At 38.2% G+C, this 12,079-nt stretch overlaps 1 protein-coding gene across 4 annotated transcripts in view; it reads right to left on the bottom strand.

Moving 5' to 3' along the window:
* Positions 1-262: 262 nt before the first annotated feature.
* Positions 263-12,079, bottom strand: part of NRBF2 (nuclear receptor binding factor 2) — a 31,122-nt gene continuing 19,305 nt past the window's right edge. Inside the window, exons 2-5 of one of the 4 annotated variants that reach the window (XM_082425620.1) lie at positions 8,096-8,180; positions 3,455-3,495; positions 2,924-3,016; positions 263-1,792 (exon numbers count right to left, since the gene is read on the bottom strand). In XM_082425620.1, the coding sequence (XP_082281746.1) occupies positions 1,079-1,792; positions 2,924-3,016; positions 3,455-3,495; positions 8,096-8,180 (933 nt within the window). In that variant the 3' untranslated portion in view covers positions 263-1,078. The remainder of the gene's footprint in view (positions 1,793-2,923; positions 3,017-3,454; positions 3,496-8,095; positions 8,181-12,079) is intronic. The other 3 variants (XM_082425621.1, XM_082425622.1, XM_082425623.1) reach the window with 3 other exon arrangements.

Raw genomic sequence — 12,079 nt, forward strand, 5'->3', positions numbered from 1 at the left:
CCACAATGGCCGCCGCCCGCCTGCCCGAGCCCTTTCCGTGTGTGCCAGCCCAAGAAGGCTGGGAACACATTTAAACCTCACGAGCTCCCTTGTTCTCTTCCACCTTGGTTGTAGGGGTAACTGACTACAAAACGCTGAGGAAAACCTTTAACATAACAAAGTAATCGTCTGACAGAATGTCTTCAAATTCATACTCAAAACTTCCAACACAGAAGCCGTACAAAACTTGCTCTTTATCTACCAACCACATTCAACGAAGGTATAAAATACAATTACTTTATTGATTTCTTACAATCAATACTGCCAACCAGCATTACTTCCACTCATGCATCATTAAAAACAAAAGGATGTTTCCTTGGTATTTTCAAATGATGCATTATACAATAAACAAAAAAAGTTAGAACTTAAAATGCACCCTGATTAATTATGTAAACTGGTAATTTTTAAAAAAAGCATAACTAATAATTTGGTTCCTTTCTTCATAAAATGGAAATTTAAATATTTCTCCTGATAGTCTTGAGGTTATCATTATGTTACGAGTAGTGCAAAGTGTGGCACACAGTTTCTTCTAGAAAGGTGTGTCTTACACACCTTATTAAACAAAGGAAATGTGCATAACAAGATGCATACAGTCAATGCATGAACAGAAAGCATGTTTCAAATACAAGGTAGCCCCTCAGGCAACCGTTATTATTTAGGTTTTGCATTATCATTTATGGCATTATAGATTAATTACACATAACATACTTTTATACATTTTAACCCTGAAGAAAAATAATTGTTGCTTGAAAAAAATTATTCCAGGTAGCCATTTGGTTTGTATCAGGAGAAAGTGAACCTCCAAGAGTTTAGTATCTGCCAAGTCTGGAATCATTAGCTCGAGTCAGTAAATCCGATGCGCGACATACTTCACAGTGACTGTTTCCGAGTCTTGTCAATGCCTCTTCTCCGCAGGATGCTGGATGCAGCATCTCCGGGATACCCTTGCATGTGGTTTTCCCTTTTTTTTTTTTTTTTGCTGGATTAACTGTATTACCGTATTATTTTCTCTTTTTCACCTCTTCTATGGCCTTCCATTTTAATTATTCATAAGTCCTTTCAGCATATCTTCAGAGAGTTCCATGAGGGGAAGTTCTGGAGATGGAAAATCCAAGGGAGGAAGATTGGGTATTGGAATATCCTTGGCTTTCCCAGTATTTGATGCAAACCTCTGCCAGGTTGAAGAGGCTGTAGCAGTTTCTGCATGTGGTGGCAAGCTCCATAACTCTGACTTTTCTACAAAATCAGCATCTACATCAAGCTCCTTTTCTATTGGGCCTTTTAGAAGTCTTCTAGCCTTTTCAGCCTTTAGCTGTTTATTTTCTCTCCTTAATCTTTCATTCTCAGACACGAGGAATTCCACATGCCTCTTCAAATCTGCAATTTTGGTTGCCTGCTCCTCTATAATTGTTTTATCATCTTTTGGGGCTTTGCTTCCAATGCACAGCTCTGTTGGCTCGCTCTTCTGCTGAAGTAAAAATAGTAGTGTGTCTGGATCCCTGTCAAAGACCCCCTGAATTTCAGGCAAGTGTTTCTCTGTGGAAGGGCTATAATTCTGAGAGAGCAGGGGGCTCCGGCTGTCTGCATCCTCAGCAGAGGGTCTGTGAGATGCCTGAAGCTGGGCAGCAGCATCCCTGTCTGTGCCCTGCTGGGCTTTCCATCTTTCCCCCCGCGTTACCCTCTTCCATCTCTCCTGGATGAGGAGGAGCTGTTTCAGGTGGCTATCCCTCTGCAGTTCCAGTGACAAATGAGCCTATTACACAGAAGGAAAGGGACAACTTAACATTTTAAGCCACTTCAGTAATGTCTGGTAAATACTATTTCAGTATCTTCTTTTCTGAATAACCCAATAGCACTTAAAATTTTTTATTTATACTGTTTGCAATTCAATAGAACCTCAAACACTTTTCAAAGTAACTAAATCTTTCTAAGTAAGCTAACATTTTCATTCATAAACAAAATACCATTCAAGAAGTCAGAAGGGGGCTTCCCTGGTGGCGCAGTGGTTGAGAGTCTGCCTGCCAATGCGGGGGACACGGGTTCGAGCCCTGGTCTGGGAAGATCCCACATGCCGCGGAGCAGCTGGGCCCGTGCACCACAGCTACTGAGCCTGCGCGTCTGGAGCCTGTGCTCCGCAACAAGAGAGGCCGTGACAGTGAGAGGCCCGCGCACCGTGATGAAGAGTGGCCCCCACTTGCCGCAACTAGAGAGAGCCCTCGCACAGAGATGAAGACCCAACACAGCCAAAAATAAAAAATATTAAAAAATAAATTAAAAAAAAAAAAAGCAAAAAAAAAAGAAGTCAGAAGAAGTCCTATTCCAGTTCCAATCGACACGGTGAATCAGACCGTTTTTGAATGTGCCTTTCCCCCTCTGCAATGCTATTTGTACTCAGCTTAAAATCAGAAAACTTTCCTGTTTAGACTTTAATTCTACAACTAGCTAAAGTCTCGACGCAGGTCTACATTACATGGCTAACACAAGCAGCTCTGGACAGTCAAAGGGAAGTGCACAGAATGGAACACAACTTTTAAGTTCTCTTCGTTCAGTCTGAGGAACTGGTATCTTTTCCCTGCCACTGATATCCCCTCAGATCTCCTTAATTCAATCAAACAAACATTTACCAAGTAACTCCTGTGCACCTGCCACTTTTATAATCAGGAAATCACCTTTGGATAAAGATGTAGCTTTGTATAAAGGTATTTTAAAAACCTAGGCAGGCCCTCCCCAGACACAGAAGACAATTTAAAGCCCTTGGTGAAACAAATTTAAAAGTACCAGAACTGCTTAGGAATTCAGGAAAAGACAGGTCTGGATTTAAATTATCTTTGACAAGCAAAGGGAAGGCCAACTGGTTTCCCCTGGGCCAGGCCTGCTTACTTACTGTGAGCTCATGGTCAAATGAGCTAATGATCAGGAAAGGCACTAACGGGTCTCTAAAGGACACGTCTGGCAATCTAAGGTCTGTGAGAAACCCCTAGAAAAAAGGACAGCAGTTTCTGCATGCCATCAACAGCAGTTCATTTAGTTTTATTTTTTATTTTATACTGGAGTACAGTTGATTGACAAAGTTGTGTTAGTCTCAGGTGGATAGCAAAGTGATTCAGTTATACATGAATCTATCCTTTTTCAGATTCTTTTCCCATTTAGGTTATTACAGAGTATTGAGTAGAGTTCCCTGTGCTATACAGTAGGTTTTTGTTGATTATCTATTTTATATATGTATAACACATATATGTTAATCCCAACAGTTCATTTAGTTTGAATTTCCTTTCTGAAGTACTCATCTCTTCCCCATTTTATGTATTTTTGACTGCAGTGTTTTGGGAGGAGCACAATGCTTTATTTTATACACAATTCAAGTCTCCACAAGAAAATCCTTCTAACCCTTGTTGAAAATATTAAAGTGTCTTACCTGCTCAGACTGTGTCAGCTTCATAGCTTCAGAAAGATACGCTGGTTAAAAAAAAAAAAAGAGACACATTAATATATGTGTCGTCATTAAAAGGTCAAACAAAGAGTTTTAATACTCCTCATATGACAAAGAGAACTGGTCTTAGAAACAATTCTGCTACGTAGTTATCCTATTCCCAAAAAGGATTTAAAAAAAAAGGATTCTTAACTTCTCCATAAAAGATATCAGTGGTAATCAAATGTACATATTCCATACTTCACCTTGGAGGGGCTGGTTCTTTTAAATCAATGTTGATTTCACAGTTAAGGAAGTAAAGATGGCATAATCAGAAAAATAGAATTAGGTAGGATTAAAATTAAACAAGAACCTATCAAAATCCTATTACTCAAATTATGCTCACAAAAATATCAAGATATTGACTATCAATGACTTTTTACCCACATGAATACCTAGACTATCATTTTGGTCTCCTATAGAACTACTTTTATTGAATTGTTTCTGAGCTATACTATCAGCCTACTGTGAATCTGGTAGTTAAAAGCCCAAAGAACTCATTGACATATTTATAATAAGTAGCTGCAGGCAGTATTAGGAAATTTATGAAAATGACAAAGGGTCAATAACTCAATTAACTTCTCTCTCTAATCTTACGATCAGTTTCCTAGATGACTTAATTTGTTTGAATTTAAATAGTCACTGTAAAATCCATAAATTTCCTCTCTAAGTTGACTGCTAGAACGCTTAAGGCCATGTTCCCCTTCAAGAACTCATGATGCATTTTGTGAACTATACTCCCAGTCGTCCCCCATTTTATCTTTCTATGGATTTTATATTTTGTTGTATTCCTCTGTAAGCCCTTTTATATCTTGCTGGAACAAGATGGGGTATAAATAACAAGTATTATTAATAACAGGTCGTGTCCAATTAATCCCCATTTTTTATCTCTTGCTCACTATAAACTTTTTGGCATCTCTCATACATTAACTTCCTTCTTGCCTTTTCTCCAATACTACAGGCACTGCTTTCTCTCTAATCTAATCCAAATATTTTAATGATCTTCTGAGTTCATCACTTAGAACTGTTGTCTGCCAGGTTCTATCACAGTCTTTAAGACAGACTAACTGGATGCTCCCTCCACGTCAGAAAACAGAGTTGGTTACATGGCCTGTGCTCCAGCCATACCTACATTTTTCCCTCAACTTTTTGTCTTATTAAGTCTGTATAACTGCATACAGACGACTTCTTTTCCTTTTGTTCATGTGTAAGTCTGTTGAGACATTCTATCTCTTACTGTGTGGATTTCCCTAGACATCCCTCCCATTATTCTGTGTACATTTGCCTCCCTGTCTGAAATACAGTTTGCTTTAAATCCAGTTTCTTAACACATAGAACAGTTTCACAAAACCAAGCTTAACCCAAATGCAATGCCTCCCTTTGTAGAACCTTGAAACTATAACACGACAGAAGAAGATTCCCAAGGACACTGAGTTCCCAAAGCTCAGAGAATTCAAAAAGAGTCACACTGTCATTTAAAGTATTTCCCAAATTTCATCTTAAAATCTGGGTCTTAAAAGTTATTTTAAAAGAAAAAAAAAAATTTTAATCTGACTGCATGGTAATGAGTTTACCCCAGAGCCACAACAGGAACAAATGCCCACCAAGACAGAAATGTAGGCAGAGAATACTTATCTCAGAAATATTTAGTAATGTGGTTAAACTGCTTTCTTCAATTATGATACAAGGCTAATATTTGAAGTAAATACTAAGTAAATGATGAGGAAAAGGAATTAAGAAAATCTGAAGAATCTATCACTTCTTAAAATGATAACATTTACTATCAAATACATATAAACAATGTACTCTGAGGTCTGCTCATCTTCTGAAAAGTTCCATTTTGAGTTCTAAGCATTGTTAATGCCCATGATTAACTTCCCATTTAAGCTTTTGCTCTTTTTGCTGTCTGTGAAAGAAACGAAATCCGCTTAGAAACTGGACTGCATTAAGACTGATAAGGGAGGACTTCCCTGGTGGCGCAGTGGTTAAGAATCCGCCTGCCAATGCAGGGGACACGGGTTCGAGTCCTGGTCCAGGAGGATCCCACATGCCATGGAGCAACTAAGCCCGTGCGCCACAGCTACTGAGCCCGAGCGCCACAACTACTGAAGCCCACGTGCCTAGGGCCCATGCTCCCCATCAAGAGAAGCCACCGCGATGAGAAGCCCACGCACTGCAACAAAGAGTAGCCCCCACTCACCGCAACTAGAGAAAGCCCGTGTGCAGCAACAAAGACCCAACGCAGCCAAAAATAAAATAAATAAATTTATTTAAAAAAAAGACTGATAAGGGAGAGTTACAGAAAACCAGTTACAGCTGCTAATCAAGGGTTTAAAGCAATAGATTCTTCTAACAGTGCTGAATTCTTGGTAGTTTATGGCTTCTTAACTTTTTTTCAATATAGAGTGGTAAAAATGTGTACACCTCCTCCTCCCCACCTCCTGCCAGATTTAGACAGCTTTTTCCTTCTGGGATGGGTATCTCAGTTTATCAAGTAACCTCTTTATTTCTACACATTTACAAAACACTATCAGAATAGTACAAAGTGTAGAGGATATGAGTCCTTAGCTGTGTAGTCTCGGGTAAACTGTCTCGGAATCTCCTCTGATCTTTGACAGAGGCCCCTTCTTTTGCCCTTAAATTCTCTCATTTCAGGCTTTCATCCCACCAGTCTTTCTCAGATGATGACCTTTCCCTGTTTTGTCTCTAAAATGATTTCCAAATACTAAGTTCCTTCCTCTCAGGATACATTTACATCCATACCTCCCAAAACACCTCTGTTCGAGCCCTAGATGTAAGTCAATCTAGAAAACACTGAGCTCATTCTAACCACATTAATTTTCAAACTAGCATTACATTCACAACTCTACTCTGAAACACAACACAAGGCTATTTTTAACCAAGTCTAAACTCCAAATCAAATCCACTGGGTAGGATTAACTAATCACACTTAAAGTTGTATCTCCATAATCAGAGCTAATGGGATCCAACAGACTGCCTTTATCTTTTCTATTCCTGAGAAAGTCACAGAATTTAGATACAGAGAAAGGGAGAGAGGCGTTTAAAGCCCAACATTAATTTTAAGTCTTCAAATAAAGACAGGGATGCAGACTAGGAATGAAAGAAACTTCTCTCTCTTTTATGTATTCAGAATATCCTACCAATCAAGAGACACTGCTTTGGGAAAGCAAATGTTCTCCTTACTTGCTGCAAGTAATAAATCCTTCTTTCTCTGGGGTGGGGGGGGAAAAAAAGAATATCCTACCAATCAACACACAACCTAATGCTGATCACTCTGTTATTTACGTGTAGCCATGACCACTCTGGATTATTTAACTAAATGTATCATTTCACTACAGCATTCATGGTTTTTTTAAAAACAGTGTAGTACACTGTCTTTTTTTTTTATAGTGACTACATATTTAACAATTTGATTCATAACAAAATATGGGTTATGAAAGATTTAAAGAGCACTAGCTGCCAAGTTTAATGTTGTCTAAGGCTCCCATAAAATTCACCATAAAACTCCACAAAGATTTATGGGATACATACAATGCGTTCAGCCCTACAGCTGAAGGGGTACACTTCAGTAGCAAAACTAACTCTTCAAAAATAAGACTTGAAATAGTCTCTGAAAATTACTGACTTGTAGGCAAAAATCACTGACATAGAAGGACTTATTGAAACCAGTATCCACTGTGTTGTATTTCAGCAGTGAGGCAACACAGGAGGGGCAGACTCTGCCAGGAAAAAGCAGGACTTGGATCATGATACTGGCCTAGAGGGGAGGAAAGCGACTTCCTCCAGCGGAAAGAGTACGGGGCTCGCTCTAAGACAGGCAGCCACTCCACCGTAGGATGAAGCACCCCTGCCCCGAAGCTTTTAGGCTACTCAGCTAACAGAAACCAGTCTGTACAAACAGACCCTGAAGATCTATTTCTGAGTTCAACATATGCTAGCTTGTATGACTGGGATAAAATTAGGTGTTTGATAAGAATCCAGTAATTCTAAACTTCATACCTAAAAGAAGGTCATCAGCAGCATGATACTATAGGCATGAATGTATAGATGAAACATTAAGAAGGCAAGCCAAAGAAAGACCACAGGAAAGAGTTTCAATGGATTTTGTATTATCAGCATCTTAGAAAACAGAAACTCAGTGAAAATTAATTGGCTGGAATTAAATTAGTTATTACTTTCAAAACCCAAAAAGGCTAAATATTTGAAATCCAGACTCTTTCTCTATAACAACTAAGATGAACTGACAGACACTTCTTGGAATTACTTCTGTCTTTGGGGATCTTCAGGCTCAGAAAGCTGTGTCCAGGAATCATTTACGAATATGGCATATGCAATCTTCTTGATTTAGAAAGACTGGGTTAGGAGGAGCTGGAGAATCTAACACAGTAACTTGAAAAATAATCCGAGCTGTGTTCCAGTGGGTCAGTAGTGTCAACCTGGTATATGCAGGGCAACAACACATCATTACTCTTGTGACTTTCGTTCTAAATAATGTGTTGAGAGATACTGGAAAAAAGAAACTGCCCTGCAGTTTTAGACTCAGTACTTCTTAAAAAGAATACTCACCTGCAGCCTTTTTGTGACAAGAAATAGCCTCTTCGTATTTCCCTGCAGCTAATAAACGATCTGCTCGTCTGCTCTGTTGATGAGCCTAGAAGACAAACATTCCTGAGTTCCTCTTACTTTAAAAAAAAAAAAAAAACTTTTAAGAAGATATAATGCTGTTTATTGCCACACATCAAACCATTACGGCTGCATCTAAAACTGGGGAAACCTAATGGGTAGTATCTGAAAGGACTGGCAACTTCTCTCAACTCTACTAATAAACAATCGAGGTTAACACCAGGCACCAACTCCTTCAGGGACCATTCTTCAGAGATAAACCAAGGGTTATCATCAAATTGTTACTCAAAATGTATATTTCCTTGGTTTTTAACTCATTCTTCCTTTTCAACATTAAAGTTGCTATTTATGTTTTTAAGATAAAAAATTTGTACATTATACAGTTGAGGTATTAATGATACCAATATTTAATGTTATGGTGGAGATCTTTTCAGGTACAACTCACCAAAACAACAAACTCAAAGTACTGAAAGCAAATGGATTAAATAAGTAGTCATTGGTCTCCTTACATTTGTGTTACATTTAAGAACTATTACAATTTTGTGAATGTGTTTCATCTCTTACATAAGGAGGTTCATAGACTCATAGTGGTCACATATCTTACATAAGGTTATACAGATAGCAGGCAAGGAGAAAGCAATGGTCAGCTGAAGTCTCCTAACTAGTGTAATGTTTTCCTCACTAACAAACTCACAGATAATTTAGCAAAGCTGCCTAAAGTGAAAAAGCACTATACACCTATGTTCACAGCAGCATTATTCAGAATAATCAAAAGGTGGAAGCAACCTAAGCATCCATCAATAGATGAATGAACAAAATGTGGTACATACACACAATGTAAAATTACTCAGCCTGAAGAGGGAGGAAACTGACACATGCTACAGCATGAACTTTGACAACTTTAAGCTAATAATGAAATATATAATGAGCCACTTGCAAAAAGACAAATACTGTATGATCCCACTTAATGAGGTATCTAAAGTAGTCAAACTCACAGAAACTGAAAGTAGAAATGATGGTTGCCAGAGACTAGGGGGAAAGAAAAGTGGGGAGTTGCTGTTCAATGGGTGTAGAGTTTCAGTTTTACAAGATGAAAAAGTTCTGGAGATCTGCTGCACAACAATGTGAATATGTGAACACTACTGAACTGTACACTTAAAAATTATAGACGGCAAATTTGGGAGTTCCCTGCTGGTCTAGTGGTTAGGATTCAGCGCTTTCACTGCCATGGCCCAGGTTCAATCCCTGGTCGGGGAACTGAACTTCCCGCAAGCCACATGATGCGACCAAAATTTTTTAAAAATCAAAAATTAAAAAAATTATAGACAGAAAATTTTATGTGTACTTTACCTGTTTTTTTTTAAAAAGCAAAAATCAAATCTGTGTCAGGTGTGAAATGATTTGTGTTGAATGCTTTTCAAAAGGTGTGCCACTGATGCCTCATAAAAATACTTCAGAAAATCACTTTTGTAACTGAGATTAGAAATATTTGCAAGTTTACAAATCATGCTCAGTGTAAAACAGAGGTGAAGACAAAAGTAGGGAACAGTACACTTCTAGCAATGCATGCTGTTTACATTTTCCCCATTTCTATTTTTGTAAGGAAGAGGCAAGCAACACTCTTAAAAGCAAGATTATTCCTTTCAATTGTTTCAGAGGCTTTTTATTCTTCATATAGTAATTAAACAAACTTTTTCTCTAAGTCTCAATTTATTCCTAAATATAATAATGGATAACCAGAAATGACTAAGGGCTTAAAATATAATTTTAACCATGGAGTCCTGGATTTGAACAAAAAACATGTTCTTAACACAGGAGTATTATATAGTATCCAGAAATGATACAGATCTTTTGGGGAGAGAATGTACGTAATGAAGAAAGGTAAGTTATGCTCAACATGACTCCTCTAAGGAATGTATTCTGAGCATATAGCTAACGCAAGTGACAATCAACAAGGTTCTAGGCACAGGAAAAAAAAAAAAAGAATCTGCATATGCCTTTACCTTTCTAAGCTTTGAATGAAGCCCTATTTAAGAGACAATCTTCTCTGAAATCCCAAAGTACTTCCTAACTAGGATGGCACAGCGCAGACATAGCCCTACCAAGAACCTGGGGCACTGGGCTCAAGTCCTTGTAATCCCACTAAACCAGCCAAGTTATCTCATCTTTCAGGGCCTGTTCCCTCACCTGTAAAATGATGGAGTTAGATCTGTGCTTCTCAAGTTTTAATGGAATCCAAATCACCTGGGAAATCTGGTTAAAATGCACACTGATTCAGAAGGGCTTGAGATTTGACCCAGGTGAAGCTGAAGCTACTGGTTCCTGGACACACTTTGAGAAGCCGGGGTAAGATGCTCTCTGAGGTTAGCTTATTCTAACAGTCTCTATTCTCTCTGTCCAATGACATTAATCATTTTCTACCTTGTACTATATTTACGAAGCTCCCTAGTTAAGCTTCAAGTTCCACAATAGTAGAATAAATTTTTTTCTTTTTCATATTCTTTTCCATTATGGTTTATTACAGGATATTGAAGATAGTTCCCTGTGCTATACAATAGGTCCTTGTTGGTTATCTATTTTATGTATACTAGTGTGTGTCTGCTAATCCCAAACTTCCCCAGCCCCTTTCCCCTTTGGTAATCATAAATTTGTTTTCTATGTCCGTGAGTCTGTTTCTGTTTTGTTAATAGGTTCATTTGTATCATATTTTAGATTCCACATATAAGTGATATCATATGGTATTTGTCTTCCTCTGACTTACTTCACTTAAGTATGATAATCTTTAGGTACATCCACGTTGCTGCAAATGGCATTATTTCACTTTTTTATGGCTGAATAATATTCCATGTGTATATATAATACCACATCTTCATCCATTTATCTGTCAATGGACATGTAGGTTGTTTCCATGTCTTGGCTATTGTGAATAGTGCTGCTATGAACATAGGGGTGCATGTATCTTTTTGAATTGGAGTTTTGTCCAGACATATGCCCAGGAGTGGGATTGCTGGATCATATGTTAACTCTATTTTTAGTTCAAGGAACCTCCATACTGTTTTCCATAGTAGCTGCACCAACTTACATTCCTACCAACAGTGCAGAAGGATTCCCTTTTCTCTACATCCTCTCCAGCATTTGCTATTTGTATACTTTTTAATGATGGCCATTCTGACTGGTGTTAGGTGGTACCTCATTATGGTTTTGATTTGCATTTTTCTAATAATTAGCGATGTTGAGCATCTTTTCATGTGCCTATTAGCCGTCTGTATGTCTTCTTTGGAGAAATGTCTATTTGGGTCTTCTGCCCATTGTTTGATTGGGTTGTTTAGTTTTTTGTAATTGAGTTGCATCAGCTGTTTAATTATTTTGGAAATTAAGCCCTTCTCAGTCGCATAGTTTGTTAAGTATTTTCTCTCATTCTGTAGTCTGTCTTTTCGTCTTGTTTATGACTTCCTTTGCTATGCAAAAGCTTCTGTGTGATTAGGTCCCATTTGTTTATTTTTGCTTTTATTTCTATTGCCTTGGGAGACTGCCCTAGGAAAACATTGCCACTTCAGCAAATGTTTCGCCTATGTTCTCTTCTAGGAGTTTTATGGTGTCACGTCTTATGTTTAAGTCTTAAAGCCATTTTGAGTTTATTTTTGTCTATGGTGTGAGAATAAACTTTTTCTTGAACACCAAAGAAACAAAAAGTTCTCAAGTGGTAGGAACAGGACCTCATGGCTCTTCCAACTCCCCAAAAACTTCCCAATGTAAAATCCAATCTCTGATCACTCTGCCAACTCAGGAGTTACATCTCGTTTTAAAACACACACCTACTTTAGGTTATCTGGCACCACAGCAATCAAATTCCCTATTAAAAAATACAGGTCCTACACCAAGTACTTAGACACCCAGCACGTGCCAACTGCCTAGGTTCAAATCTCA

The sequence above is a fragment of the Balaenoptera physalus genome, assembly GCF_965194825.1.
Source record: "Balaenoptera physalus genome assembly, chromosome: 14".
Taxonomy (NCBI): Eukaryota; Metazoa; Chordata; class Mammalia; order Artiodactyla; family Balaenopteridae; genus Balaenoptera; species Balaenoptera physalus.